At 37.5% G+C, this 16,269-nt stretch overlaps 1 protein-coding gene across 1 annotated transcript in view; it reads left to right on the top strand.

Annotated features, from left to right (window-relative positions):
* dnah5l (dynein, axonemal, heavy chain 5 like) overlaps positions 1-16,269 on the top strand; it is a 300,816-nt gene that overhangs the window by 142,224 nt on the left and 142,323 nt on the right. Inside the window, exons 49-52 of the mRNA XM_041248036.1 lie at positions 823-912; positions 7,341-7,577; positions 8,502-8,669; positions 9,052-9,258. Coding sequence (XP_041103970.1) covers positions 823-912; positions 7,341-7,577; positions 8,502-8,669; positions 9,052-9,258 — 702 coding nt within the window. The remainder of the gene's footprint in view (positions 1-822; positions 913-7,340; positions 7,578-8,501; positions 8,670-9,051; positions 9,259-16,269) is intronic.

Below are 16,269 nucleotides of genomic sequence, written 5' to 3'. Positions count from 1 at the left end.
GTGAGTTCAATAAAAATGCAGTGGACCATACATTTAATACAGCCTTACATTTAGTCTTTACATTTAAAAATGTTGTTACCTTAAGCACTTATAACATAACACTCCAAGTACTACCAGGAGCATTTTCCTAACACTAGTGGCATAATGGCAAGCAGGTTTTAAGGGAGAGGAAACATGTATTGTCCCTTGTAAAAGTTTACCATAGTAGAACCGACGCAAGTAATCCTAAAAAGAAAACCAAACATGCAAAAAATGGACAGCCGTTAGAAAATGTAATGCTCTCAATATAGCACAAAATGTATTAAATATCCTGTTACGATACAACAAATACAGTACGATAAGACTGCACACAATAGGGCTGTATTCCAATCTATGTGTTCTGGTTACATTATTAAATAGTTGGAGCTTTGCTCTACCAAAACCCTGTGATAGAAGTTAATGCATTGTGTGTTGGGTGGTGTTCTTAGATGTCATCTTGTGTGAAAGAACTTTTCAAAAGGTGTACAATCTTAATCTATTATGCAGTAAGAGACATCTTGCACACAAGATATAACTTATTATACATCATTAACATGAATTATTGTACTAAACATAAAAAAAGGGTTTTTATTACAAGGCAAATAGTGGAAATTACTGTCATGATGTATACAGTTGGGCACCTCTTTCTATTCATAAACATATGTTATCCCCAGCAAATAAGCGATTTATAATTCACTGCAATGCAGGGCATTGCTATAATTATGGATAACCTATAATGCAATTGTGAGGAATTAGAAGGTCAATGTAATAAACCATATCATTTTTTTCTCTTTTCCTCTGCAGGATTTAATACATTTTGTGTTCACTGCTGTAGCTCCAAAAATGCAGATGCTAGAATGTATGTACATCAAACAAGCCATTGACCTACTACAAGTAAGTAATTGCATCAGATAATGATCTGGCCTTGGTAGCAAGGCATTATTGTTAAACAAGGCTGTGTATTTGAAAGACATGTCATCCTTGCACTTCTTGTTTGTCGGTTCACTTCAACCACTGTTACGTCATTCCAATACCAAAGACCAGTTTTTGTAAGTGGGCATTATGCAATGTACTGTACACTCTGAAGTTCAAAAAGTGTGAACCTATTGTGAAACCTTTGAATATCAATCCTCATGCCCAAACTGCACAGCATGACATTTGTTATGCATTAAGAAACACAGTAATCATACAGATTTGTATAGTTTGAGTTGTTCCATGCATGGATCACAGTGTTGTGGGTAAGATGATGTTAACAGCATTGTGACACCTCCTGTCCTCTCAGACTGACAGTACAGTGTTCTGTACTGATTGTAAATGTGTGATTTGGCCGTCTGTCAATGGTCCACTGAGCCTGGATCATCAAGTCATTTGTATTGCCCCTCTGAGAATAGCTATCAGATTGAAATGAATTGTGGCCATTAAAAGTGGAGCGGAACTAGTCACATTAGGCAAAATCTTCACATTTGATTTTAATTTGCTGATCCTGTCAGTTCCTTATGACATGACTGCTTAATAAATGCTTATGAAAACATTTAGGTTTTTGAATGACATTATTTCTGTTTGAAGGACTTTGTGACTTAATTTCAAAAAGATTCAGCTCATAAGAAGGGAGGTTAATATCCTTAGAAAGACATAACCTGCTATCCTTTTTTGAGACATACACAACAGTATTAATAACACCGTGTAACAAATTATTTAATTTATTTTTTTGGTTCCTGGGTAGTAAGTGTTATTTTCTAATTGCTTATGCCTCAAAAGTATAGAAAATGGCTATTATTCCCCACAAACTTTGCTTTTGTGACCAGGACAGTGATATTTTGAAATTTACCTATTTTCCAGAACATTCCAGATAGATTCAGTGCTGAGTAAACTTGAAGTAACTTCTAGAAATTTCTAGAACTTTCCAGTAAAATAAATAGTAGTATAAATACAGGGGCCTTGAGCCCACCAGTTCAGTTTAGTTCCAGCTGCCTAAGTGGATGCATGTCTGCATTTTTCTGAGATGGCATCAAGAGGCTGCAAGCATCCAGCAGACGCATTTTGCTATGTCTGCGGCCAATTTATCAAGACAAGAGTGAAAAAGTACTCCGTGGAAGCATCTACTAAGATGTGTGATGCCTACAAGGCATATTTTGGCATGCCTGTCGGGGATCAAGACAAACCCTGAGCACCTCATTTCACCTGCGAGCACTGCAAAAAAACTCTGGAAGGTAAGATGGACAATTGTTGCTTGGAATTTTATGTTATAAAATTTGTTAAAATTTTTAAAACTGTAAAAGTTTTTAATTTTAAAATGTTTTACAATTTTCAGTGTTATTAAAAAAATATATCATATATGAAAAATGTTGCGAATATCTCTTACACATTTTTGTGTGGTACAGAGGGGAAAAGAGAGCCATGAAGTTCGCTATCCCATGAATTTGGTGGGAACCCACTGACCACTCAAGCAACTGCTACTTCTGCATGGTAGACCCTTCCAAATGTCGGACTGGCAAGAATGCACCTGCTATCACATATCCGGACCTTCCTTCATCCATTGCCCCGGTGCCACACTGCCATGAGCTCCCCGTACCCACTCCTCCGGAGAGAGAGCAGCCGTCTTTAGAAGAGAGCAGCAAGTCAGAGAGCGAGGAAGACGTTGTAGATCCAGATGGCAATTTCAGAGGTGGAGCTGTGGAGAGAAACCCATACTTACCCCAACCAAAAAGACCTCAACGACTTGATTAAAGATCTTGGTCTCACCACGTCTAATGCCGAGCTTTTGACGTCTAGGCTGAAGCAGTGGAACTTGTTGGATGAAAGTGTGCAAGTCGCAGATCAGAGGAAGCGTCACCAACCTTTTATCAGCTTCTTCACCCGTCAATATGGGCTCTGCTTCTGCCACAATGTGACCAGTCTGTTCAAGGCAATCGGAATCGCCTGTAACCAGAATGAGTGGCGCCTCTTCATTGACAGCTCATCCAGGAGCCTCAAAGCCGTGCTGCTCCATAATGGTAACAAGTACCCGTCTCTTCCCCTGACTCACTTGGTGCACCTCAAAGAGGATTACAACAGCATCAACACCTTGCTGGATGCCTTGAAGTATGATGAGTACGGCTGGGAGGTCATTGGAGACTTCAAAATGGTAGTATTCCTGATGGGTCTCCAAGGCAGTTTTACCAAGTTTCCCTGCTATCTTTGCCCTTGGGACAGCAGGGACACCAAGGCGCACTACCACAGGCGGGACTGGCAACAGCGAACCGGGTTCTGTGTGGGGAGGAACAACGTCAAGTGGGAGCCACTGGTGGACCCCCGGAAGCTGCTGATGCCACCACTGCACATCAAATTGGGCCTTATGAAACAATTTGTCAGAGCTCTAGATAAGGAGTCGGCAGCCTTCAAGTACCTTCAGGACTTCTTCCCTAAGCTGTCTGAGGCAAAGGTCAAAGCCGGTGTCTTCGTCGGACCACAGATAAAGAAGATCCTGGAGTGCAATGAATTCCCCAAGAGTAAGGAGAAAGTGGCTTGGAACAGCTTTGTCGCAGTGGTTCGGGGCATCCTGGGCAATCACAAGGCCGAAAACTATGTGGAGCTGGTTGAGACTCTGGTGAAGAACTACGGCACAATGGGCTGTAGGATGTCTCAAAGTCCTTATCCTTGATGCTCATCTTGATAAATTCAAGGAGAACATGGGAGTGTACTCGGAGGAGCAAGGTGAGCGCTTCCACCAGGATGTACTGGACTTTGAACACCGCTACCAAGGACAGTATAACGAAAACATGATGGGAGACTACATTTGGGGGCTGATTCGTGAAAGTGATTTACAGTATAATCATAAATCTCGAAAAACTACTCACTTCTAAATCTTTTGTAGTCATTTTTGTATTACTTTAGTATAAATACATGTTAATTTGGATTCATATGTTGTTTTTTTTCTGACTTTATGTGAACGAAAAGACACAAATTCGCCCGTTTTCTCACTGGAAATAGGTAAATTTCAAAATATCACTGCCCTGGTCACAAAAGCAAAGTTTGTGGGGAATAATAACCATTTTCTATACTTTTGAGGCATATGCAATTAGGAAATAACACTTACTACCCAGGAACAAAAATTGTGTTACATAGTGTAATAATAGAAAAATATGCCATAGAGATAAGATACATGCCTTGTATCGTATTCCTTCAAATTTAATATGCCCTCGAATTTAAGACACAACCCAAATTTCCCACCCTAAATTTAATGGGAAAAAAAAAAAAATGGATTACAAAGGTGCTGTGTGTTCTCTGGTATGAGCATGCGTGCTGCCGTTAAATTTGACAGCCCTTTGAATGAAGAAGCATGAAACTATTAAGTAGCATACTGTAACATTAGTCACAATGGCAGAGACAAGTGAAGAGGTAGACAATCTTCCCACCACTCCACCAAGATGGATAGCACAAGCTAAGAGGAAGAGGACCTGTGTCTTCAATGACGACTGGTTAAAAGAATCAGACTTTAAAGATTGGCTCACTAAAACAGCAGACAGTACTATTGCCCGTTGTATTGCTTGCGAGTGTAAGTTCACTGTGAAGTTTGATGGTGTTGATGCCGTAAAGCAGCAAAGGAAAGGGAAAAAACATGAAGCAGCCGTAGATAGTGTACGCAAGACCAAGACCATTGCATCTTTCTTCACACCCAGGAATACAGCGAGAAAAGACACTGTAAAGGCAAGTGAGTTAGCCTACGTGTTTCATGGTGTTAAACATCATTACAGATTTCTGTCAGTTGATTGTTGCAGTAAACTTGTTACACGATTGCTTGATGATTCACCCATAGCAAGCAAGATGCAGTTGGGTCGAACCAAAATAATAGAGTCTGGTGGTGAATAATCTCAGGCCTTTTTCTGTTGAGACCGCAGTTAAGAAACTGAAAAACAGCCAATCTACGTTTGCAGTTGTGACAGGTGCCTCTAACAAGGGAAACAGAACATTTTTCCCATTGGCTGCCCGTTTTTTTGACATAGGAACAGGGATTAGCAATGTTCTTTTGGATTTTTATGAGGAGTCTGAGACATCAGCATCAATTTTTGAGTGCATTCATGGTGCTCTGACAGAACTTGGGCTGGACATTAAGGAAGTGTGTGCTTACGGGGCAAACAACGCATCCGTCAATTATGGAAAAAACTGTTCTGTCTTTACAAAATTGAAGCCTCTACAACCTCTGATCATTCAGGTAAACTGCAATTGCCAACGTGCTGCACAATACTGCCAAACACAGCATGAAATTACTTAGTTTTGATGTGGAGGGATTGGTCATAGTGCAAAAAGAGTGGAGCAGCTGAAGTCCTGCTTTGAATTTGTGCAGCAAGACTAACACAAAGTGCTGTCACATGTACCCACACGATGGCTTATCCTCTTTACCGCTATTGAAAGGCTCTTGCTGAATTGGTCAGCAATTAAGTTGTAGAAGTTTTGGATTCGGAGTGTGACAAGCTAATCTGGAAGTTCATGGGAGACCAGGAAAATTCAATCAGCGAGAGACTGATGCCTTCAGAATGCTACATATGCTTCGTGCACTCTGTCATGGCAGTCTTTCAGAAAGCAGTTCTTGTTCTCGAGAAAGACAGAACCAATGCCACAGAACTTTACAATATGATGTCAGACTGACCGAGAGACAGACAGGTTCTTTGGATTCCAGGTAAACAGAGCTTTGCCACACTTAAACTGTAGAAGCGCAGAGGAAATTACGTGACGAAGCAAGTTCAGTGTACACCCGTGCAGTGGCTTACCTTGAGAAGAAGTTCTCTTTCGAAGATTCCCCTTTTAAAGTATTTTCTTCACTAAGTTTAAGACTGTGCCATCATTGGATGATTTGATGAAGCTGGACGACCTTTTGAAAGCAAATTCTGCGGCGGGCATGAATGATGATCTGTACACGGAGTACTGCATCTTGCGCACCGCTGCCCCAGTGCTAATTGAGGATGACTCTCACAGGGCCTGTGGACAAATGGTGTACATTTTTCAAGAAAGTGGAATGTCCAACATTTCTGAGAATGGTTCAGCATGTCTTCTCAGTACGTTGTAGTAATGCGTTCGTAGAACACGTGTTCAGTGTTATGGGAAATCTGTGGACTGACGAGAGAAATCCCCTCAGCATTGACACAGTCAAAAGTGAACTTTGCATTAGATGCATCTGAACTACTCATGTCTTGAGTTTTTTGATGTCATTATCCAGAACAAGAGGTTACTGGAAGTGGCTAAATCAGAAAAAAAATACAGCTTCAAGAAATGAACTGGACAGTATAATGTAAATAGTTCAAAGTTTAGAAAAAGAAAAAGTTCACGTTCAGAGAGGGAGTAAAGGACAGCTAAGTTTAAGCTAAACTAAAGTTATTTACTATCTCTGTGTGTGTATATATGTTTATGTTTGTGTGTGTGTGTAGCCTATTTAATTATTTTGTGCGGGGGGGAGGAGGGGGGCGTTGTCGTCCGGTATTTTAATATCTCAAAGGTGGCAACCCTAGTATCAAACCTTAATCATAGTACCACGATTAATGTTTAATCCTAGGGAAAAAATTTAATAACTACTTGTATGCTGAGATTATTTACTACAGTATGCTATAAATAAATAAACATTAACTGTTGTGTGATAGAGTCAGTAATGGAGCGTAGAATGAAATTTGGTACTTCTCACAATTCCCGGATTCAAAATGCATCCAGAGTACAATATTGCCGGAATCTTAATGTGGCCATCCTCACTTCAGCACAGTAAGTTAATGTTTGTATATTTATTAGTGAAATGTACATTCAATGTGTTATAAAAACTGAAAATTGATGTGTTTGAGGGGTGTTTATTTTGAATAACCGATTTTGCTAAATAATAATAAAAAACTATAAGCCCCCCCCCCGAACTGAAAGAAAAATGAAAGCCCTACGCATATAAGAAAACACATGGAGGCAGTTTGCGGCCTCCATAGAGCAATACAGTTATGCGCTGCTTCTCATTCGTGATTACCTGTTTGTCTTCCTTTTTGTGAACTGTGGTCTTTTGTTGCCGATTTTAATGCACACATAACTACTCAAATTTAAATTCAAAGGAATGCAGTATTTATTCCACAACCACTAAAGAATATCAGCTATATCCTACCGGTCATTGTATATCCTGTGTCTTCCAACATTTCCAGGTGCCTGATTACAAAACAATGGCTTTTAGTTGGATTACCTGAGCAGAACTGTAGTTGACTTGTTCACATAGTAACTACACATCCAATTGTGTTTAATGTGTTTAAAGTAGGGTTTAATGATATTTTTCTACACTACTGTTGTAACCCTTCATGAGGCTGAACTTGGTGTACGTGTTGCAGGGTCTTTTGCCAGCCACAGAAGAGAAGATGCCCAGCCAGGAGCATGTTTCAAGGCTATTTATTTTTGCTGTTATGTGGTCCATTGGAGCCCTCATGGAGTTGGAGGACAGGGTCAAGATGGAGAGCTGTCTTCGAAGTCACACAGCTACACTCGAGCTGCCTGAAACCAAGGGAGAAGAAACTATTTTTGAATTTGTTGTGAATGAGAATGGTCAGTGGGATCATTGGTTAAAGAAGGTAAGTAAAAATCAATAAATAACAAAATAGGAATGACGAGAAGCACCAGGACAGAGGAATTTCAGGACCTTCAGTATTAGTAGGGGTGGTACCTATGCTTAAAGTTTTTAAAGGAAAGATATATTCTTTTCAGCTGCATCATTTTAATATTCATAATCAAGTAGTTTTCTTTGTGTTTGTATGCCTGATTTGTACTGGCTATTTTTTACATACAAAGGCCATGAGCAAAAACATATGTGTGGACTGCTCTGTTTGTATAATAGTAACAAATGCCCATTATGCCTGATAACTCTTGTCATATGTTAGGATGAGCAATTAAGAAAATTTGAAGGGGGTAACATTTGCCCTTTTATGCCCTCTCTTTTCTAATTTAATAGCTTAGACATATTTGGAAAGACACAATGACACAATACAATTCACCACAGAATTAAATCCTTCATTATTTTGGCATCCAACCCATATTTTATCACATCTGTCCCATGGTGAGAGTGACCTGAAACGATATCTGTACAAGATGTTGACAGTTTCCAACATCAGTAATGCTTGCTTGAATCTCTTCTAGTTGGTGGCTTTTGCATGCTATAAATTTGCATTCAAGAGAGTTTCAAGTTTTGCTGTTTAGGTTAATTACAAAATGTTAGATATTCATTATTTCGAGAGCGGTTTCCTAGAATACCAGATATTTTAGGTTTGAATCTTTGTATCCTGAGAGTTTTGGTATTTTAATGTTTTATCTGTACATTGCACTAAATAGCCTGTTTTTGGCACAAAAATAAACAACAACGACCTCTTCATATTTTCAAAATATTGAGCATTTTAAGTATGGGTAATAATGTGTAATCCTGAGCATATGACTTCTATGGGTCCAGGATGACTATATTTCATTTTATTAGTTTATTTACCACTATGTAATGTCATGTGCAGGTACCTGAATACAGTTACCCTAAGGATTCCATACCAGAGTATGCCTCTATCCTGGTCCCCAACGTAGACAATGTCCGGACAGACTTTCTTATGCAAACAATAATGAAACAAGGCAAAGCTGTGCTTCTCATTGGTGAACAAGGAACAGCAAAGACTGTTATGGTGAAGGTATGTATCAATCTTTCTCTAGAAATTGGGGTAAAACACCTAGAAAAACAATTATTACTATACTATATAAATGTTTAAAATAAGGTATAAAATAAAAATGAAAAATGTGTTGGTCAGCTGTGACACCAGTCACTCCAACATTGCAGTGCATCATGTTGGTAAAGATTTCAAACCAAGTATTATACAGTATATCAGTATGGTTACTTTGTGTAACTGCCTGAATAATTATCAATGTGGCACCCAGTTTCATATTAATAAATACTTTCTATATTGTTTTCCAAGGTTCTCTCTCTTACTCCCAATGATAATCTGTACAGTCTCTCTTTCTTATATGTATACAGAATAAGTTGCTAACTTTTAATCCTATTTTAATTTCTACTAGGGTTTTACTAGTAAATACGACCCTGAAGCCCATATGACCAAAAGCCTGAACTTCTCTTCCGCCACTCAGCCCAACATGTTTCAGAGGAGTGTTGAGAGTTACATAGACAAAAGGATGGGAACCACTTACGGGCCCCCAGCAGGGAAAAAAATGACATTGTTCATTGATGACATCAACATGCCAGTGATCAACGAATGGGGAGATCAGGTCAGTGGTGGTGCACTGTTGTTTGTATTATACATGTCCCATCCATAACTTTAAGCACTATATTAACAGCCCTCTCTTAATAATATATTTAGACAAAGTTTGAAGTTGTACTAAACAAATGTATTGGTTTCTATTAGGTACATATCTCAGATCACTTCTTTTCTACATTACATGGTATTCCTGAATCCATCCCCTTTGCTTAAGAAGTGCAGATGCACTCCAATTATAATCCATTAGCTACCAATGAGAGTGATTGCGTGGAATATTTAGCCCCCAAAATGGGCGTCTGCAATGGTGACTGTTAAACATTTAATATTGTACCAGTTTATATGATTTGAGAGTTCATGTGGCACTGACATACCTTATTTATTTAAGAGTACCTAAAAAGCAATTGCATTAAATGTAGAAATTAATAAGGATTTAAAACAACAACATGTTCGTTAATGTTCTTTTTTCCTCTGTGCATCCGTGAGTAGAAGTAATTGTGATTCCAAACTCTGTTGTAGATTTTAACAAAGATATTTTATTCAATACATTACAGCAGTTGGATACTCTACTTTCCTTAAGCACAAGTCATGGTAGAATCAACAAGACAATACAATATTGGGAGTAAAATAGCTTCTCTTATGACATCACCCCTTATTCCTTAACATATCAGAATATACAATTACATACTGATGCAAGTTTTACAATCCTCCTGTCAACCAAATATATTATTGACCATGTGGGTTCCACTTTTCTAAGAAAACTCACAGGGCAAAAAAACTAAAGTTGAAAAGTGAGGAAGAGCAAAGAATAAAGAAATAAGCCTTGTGTCTTTTTCCTTTGAAGTTTAAACTGGGAAAGGATGTTTAGCCAAAGGTATAATTTCCCTAAAAACACAGGATAGAATGGAATCACCTTTCAAGTTGTCATAAAATTTAGGAACACTAAAATATTCCCTGCCATCTGGCTGCTTCATTTAATATTAAATCCAAATTGTCTTCAAATTAGCTTAGCCTATGAATTCTAGCTAATTTTTAAACTATCCAGTTTCTTTATATGTTTATCCAACAGTAAAATCTACCTACGCAGTCACCTGAACTAAGAAGTCACCTTCAGTAAGAAACCACCTGTCACAAACAGCCACAAACTTTCAGATCCTTTGATAACTGGTTAATTCTGTTCCCAGTATATGTTGACATATGCTGTCGTCTTTTGCTTTGCAACATTGAGGCTGGAGGGACCTTTGCAGGATGAAAAAGTGTTCCTGCTGGGGAGTAACTTTAGCCGATCAAAGCATGAGAGATAAGTTAATGAGTTGTCACAACCATAAAGGCAAGCTGGTCTCAAGATATGGAACATGCATGCACATACCATGATGTCATGACTATCTCATAATTTAGAATTAGAAAACCAATAAGCCAAGTAACAAGCATGGGCACTTAAGCATTTCTGTGGCACCAGTTTGCGTTGCGGTGACCCAGACCAGAAGGTGGAACAACAAAAACAAACGATACGATGCAGTGGCGCATGCGCCGTTTTATTTACAGAAAACAAAAATGAATAAAATATTTAAACAAAAATAATAAACACTTGCTCGCAGAGCAGAAATAAAACAATTAAACAAAATAAATTTCGAGCACAAATAATGAATTAAGGTCCAGCTGGGCAGTAGCCTTCACAGATCCTTATATTCTTTTAAATTCAGTTTCTCCTCTCTCACTCCTCGCTCGCTCTCGTTCCTCCTCTGAACACCCACGCCGAGTGCAGTGAGCTGCAGGTATTTATACAGGTGACCATCTCCCCATTAGCAACAAATTAGTCACTTAACTAATTCGGAAGATGGTCACCTTCTGCACGAGTTTCATAATGTGGATGGGGCTTCCCATCCACGCTGCAAAACAATAATGAAACTAAAGTACAGCTACACTGTCATACAAAATAATAAATAAACAAAACACACGGCGGTTAGCCATCATCTATAAACACAAATATAAAACAATAAACAAATACAAAATAACAACACATCAGAGGGGGAGACCCCGTTCTAAAAATAAACAAACAATACGAATAAACAGCAGGGCTTTCCTACCGCCCTGCTACACATGGGTATATAATAATGGTACATTAAAACAGTTCAATCTTTATTAAATTTTAGGTTCAACAAAAATGAAATAACAGCTGAGTTAAAATACACATGCTAACAATTGTTTACTACCACCTGATGTATATAGATTGGTGGTAGGGTTAAATCAGTTACTTGAATTACAGTAATACACCATTGTTCTCCCTCAAAGTCCAAAAGTTATTTATAATCCATGTGTGTACAGAAGCAAACTGTAGCCTTTTTAAGACTATTTTCTGGTCAAATTGTAAAATACAAATGCCCTAATTAGAGCCAGAAAAATAACTGTGTTTTTTTCAGTGCATATTAAATAAAGCGCCTCATTTACTAAAGGGCACTAAATTTAGAGTTAGCAGCCTTTTAGTTTTAACATGTGTTCCTTGTCTGATGTAAAGAAAAAAAAAAGCCTTTTGCCTTTGTTCCTTTAATGCATATACAATAAAAGTCATGTTGTGCAATGGCATATTCTTCTTTTTGTTCTGATACTCAAGAACAGCCTCAATTCTCTTCTTTGTCTGCATTGTCACCCTGCAGAGCAGGCTTCATGGAGTACAATCAATAGCACCCATCACATTGGGGAAGCCAGCAACCTGATAGAAGCCCACTTTCATGTCCTGTAAGCCTGTCCTCTGTGTGGGGAATTTAATGTAATTCCCTGTGAGCTTCAGCAAAAACTATAGCTGTTACTTTGTTGTTGTTGTTGTAAATTGCAGGTTATTAAATAAGTTGCAGTTAAAGCGGAATGAAAATACATAGTTAATACGTATTTTTATTTTAACTGTATACCTTTGTATGTGTAAGCACAACTACCTAGACAATCAATTATCATTTCTGGACTTTTTCCATTAAAATACATTTTCATAACCAAGTCATTCAGCAAGATGTATTTATTTTGCATTAGTGAATCAGTGAATCAAACGAACAAATCTGTTGAATTGATTCACTAAACTGAACGAATCAAACGAATCGAATCAGTAAAAAGAATCAAACTACACTGGTTTTCAGGCCGGAAAAAGAGGTTTAAACAGCACGCCTATCAGCTGTTGAATCCTGGTTTCCATATGCACTAATTAATGATCACTTTAATGTGCACTAAAATTAACGTCCTTTAGTAAATACCATGTGAATACAGCTTATCTCATTATTCTGAGCTAATTTAAATGCATCAGCACACTAATTGCAATTATGGTGCACCATAATGTTCAGTGCCCTTTCATAAATGAAGTCCAGAGTGCTAAATGTACAAGTGTGCTTGTGAAAGTCTGTGCTAACAGTACATACTACAATTAATTATGGGATGCAGGACTATCAGCTGTAATACAGTATACAAAGAAAAAAAAGGAGGTGTGATAAATTAAGTCGTTCCCTTTCAAGTACAAAATGTAACCATTACCGAATGAGTGTTTACCTCCTAAAGACCCGAATCCTGAATATTGTTTATGGTTTAACACTAATACGATTTGTCACTACACACTTGGTGTGAAACGACCTTTATCCTAATCTACCTACTCGATGGATGTGCTGCTTACACAACTGGACATCCACTGCGCATGTGAAGTATGTAACTCACACATTTACTACAAGTTTTAGCCTGTCTTCAGTGGGGTCTTGCAAGCAACATCGAACTGCTTCACAAGCAAGTCGTGGCTTTCAAGCTCTGGGTAGGACACTACTGAAATAAGCGATCAACTTGGCAAAGAAACGTACAATATGTTGATGAAAGCAAGTAGCCTATGGATATGATGAAAAAAATATGTTTTCACCGTTTCAGCCAGTTATTTAGTAAAAAATAGTAGTGAACTACAGATTATATAATGATAAAAGTATCATTTTATACTGTGAGGGGAATAGCGATTTTATGTTTACTGTTTACTAAGTAGGCCTGAGGAAGGATGCTTGTGACCTGTCTGTCCAATTCTTGCTCCTGTGGCTTCCCAGTTGAGCAGCACTGCTCAGCGACACAGCGATATTGCGGTATTATATCACTCTGGTCTTTATAGTTCCATTCAGCAACATTGCCAGTGATATTGCCAATAAAATGTCACCTAATAGCCGACAGCATTGGATGTAGCATACATGGATAGCCATGTATGTGTGCCCTGGCCTTTTCTTTATTTTGATGCCTGATGTGATGATTCTGTTTTGTAAAAACACACTGCTTAACTTTATTTAAACCTAGTGATTGTCTTCTAAAGTATTGGTGGTTAGTTTAATACGTTATTGAGCAGCACGTATTGTTCATTTCATATAGATTGTTGTTATTACAGTGCACTATGTTTATAAGAATCAACCACATATAGTGATCAAAACCACTGGGACAAAATCATTCCTATACTAACCAATGTAAAATACTCTACTTGTAGGAATCAAGCAATCCACTTATAATAATCATTTCAGTGCAAATTGACTACATGTAATACAGTACTTGATCAAGTGCAATGACATGTACAGCCAATAAAGCTGTTTTTGAATTTGAATTTGGTCACATCTCGCATAATTAGGCACGTATGCAGTGTGGATAGTGCAATGATGTAGGAAACACTGCATTGTTTGTAATCAAACGTAACTGCGCACTGCATTGTGCATGTATGTTTTTTGTGTTCTCTGTTAGTGAAAATGTGTTTCAATAAAGTGAATACACACATTGAATATATACTGAGTACAGCAGTGTTATTGTATGTAGAGGGCGTGGGATTGCGGAGCAGTGAGGAGGAGGTGGGGAGGGGATGCAAAGCTTTGCATCTCTGCTTAATGAAGAACTGTGAGATTTGCATTGCAACAGAAAATAAGTAAGCCACGGATGCTTAAATGCAGTGGTAGTCCTGACAATGAAATACTATACTATGTTGTCATTTTAATTCAAAGGCTATTACATGTAACACTGCACGGCACACTCACGAGATGATTGCTTCTCAAGTATATTGTAGGAAAATAGGAATCTGCTGCTTTGAGTAAACGTGATCATATAACAAGCTGCTCACCCACGAGAACTTGTTTTGATGTATTGTCCTCAGTGACTGAGTACCATTGACATCTGTATACTGTATATAAACTGTTGATGGCACACATTTGCTAATTGTAATGCGACAGAGTGGCCGAGTACAGTGTAAATTATCAGGCTGGAGTCTTGATTTACAGTTTTAAACCAGTGTTGGTTTTATTTTTCTTACACTGCTGTGGTGAAACAAGTGCTTATAAAACAAACAAAATAAACCTATCTCTCAGTTGCTGCACTAAGTAAACATTACATTGTATGGAACAAACACTAGATCTCTTACTCACATTTGGTTTATTTTTCTTTCTTCTGCTTCCTTACTCCTTTATACCCCCATCACAAAGCTGTGGGCTAATTAAGTTGCCATTAACTTTAGCAAGCAGACAGTTAACCAGTTGACCATTATTCTTAATTGGTTAAGGAAAAGCAGCAGTGGATAGCAGTGGTAAGATATTAGATATAGATATTGAAATAGAATTTGTAATGTTTTATAGCAAACTGCATCTATCATGAAGGAAAATGTGTGCTTTAACAAATACTGCTGTTCAACCTACAAAGAAATAAAAGGATAATGCTTATTACTACGGTCGTTAATACTGTTATTGGTAGTGGTACTATTTGACCTCTTCAGTCATTCTTCATATTATTCTTTTAACAGTAGAATGAGTATTTTACAGTTTATATTTTACAAGCTCAATTCATGAAATAGAAGGTTTTAATGTTTGATTTTGGCAGTATTGTTTATATTTAATTTCTACTGTGTCTGTTATATTAATTTTGTTTTTATTTTCTTAATTATATTTAATATATAAATGTGTAGTGTTACATCAATGGAGTTAAGATAATGGTAGAAGGTAATAGTTAAAAACTTAAGACAAAAAATTATATAGAAAACTTATGTAGCTTTATTCTTATTTATCTGCTTGAATAGGAGACTCTGAATGCAGGGCAGGATTTTTCAAAAACCGGTGCTTTTCTATCAAACTCGTAGTACAGTAACAAGAGCTTTAGTAGCAAGTGGTTTTCAAACAAAATCTGTTAATTAATCAATCCGTTAATGCTTTGAAATTGAGTCGATGGGGATGTTAATTAATGCATTTCTCGTTAAAAAGTTAAATTCGCTATTAAAGAAACTACTAGCATACAGGGAGACAGCTCTCCCACCTGCGAGCAGCAGCCAAATGGAAATGAAATGAAAAACAGTGGGAATATCTATTTTGTATTTTTGTCAACTTAATTTAAAATTGTGCATTTTGTCATGTAGAATGTACATTTATTTACAACACTTCACATATACAATGCTGATTTACGATTATCTGGCATGTCGGTAAAAATTGTATTTTTTGGATGGGGCGGGGTTAAGCTATCTATCTATATTGGTTGGAATTTATTGGAATCTACTTTTGTATGTAATAAGTTTGAAGTGTCATTTGTGTTTGTAGTTAATAATTATTTTTTTCGGCAACCACAATATAGGTTACTGTCATTATAAAATATGATTTGGTTTAATTTAATGATAGTGCTGTTAATAATAAATGAGTCATGATTACACAGCATTTTTTAAGTACTGTGTAAATATTTAGTCTAATAGCTAAAAAGTACAATGTGAGGCTTTCAGGTCTTGTTTTCAAAACTATCAGCACGAACATTATGTACAAACCAATAGAATACCGTTTGTGCATGCGTGCGTGCATACATACGTGTGTCTGTGTGTAAGTTTAATACAGACATATAATATATGCAGGTCTCGATAGCCTTATCTTTTCACTATTGCTTCACCCCATTGCCACTGTGCTTTATGCACCCATGCATCCCTTCCTGCGATGTCACTGGGCAGTGTGTTCTGGGTTTAAGATTACAAATTGTTAGAACAAGTCAACAAATCTTATTCATAACCACAAGTATACAA

This window comes from Polyodon spathula, chromosome 4 (genome assembly GCF_017654505.1).
Source record: "Polyodon spathula isolate WHYD16114869_AA chromosome 4, ASM1765450v1, whole genome shotgun sequence".
NCBI lineage: Eukaryota > Metazoa > Chordata > Actinopteri > Acipenseriformes > Polyodontidae > Polyodon > Polyodon spathula.
The sequence above is the reverse complement of the archived record's forward strand: the minus strand, read 5'-3'. Positions and strand labels throughout refer to the sequence as shown.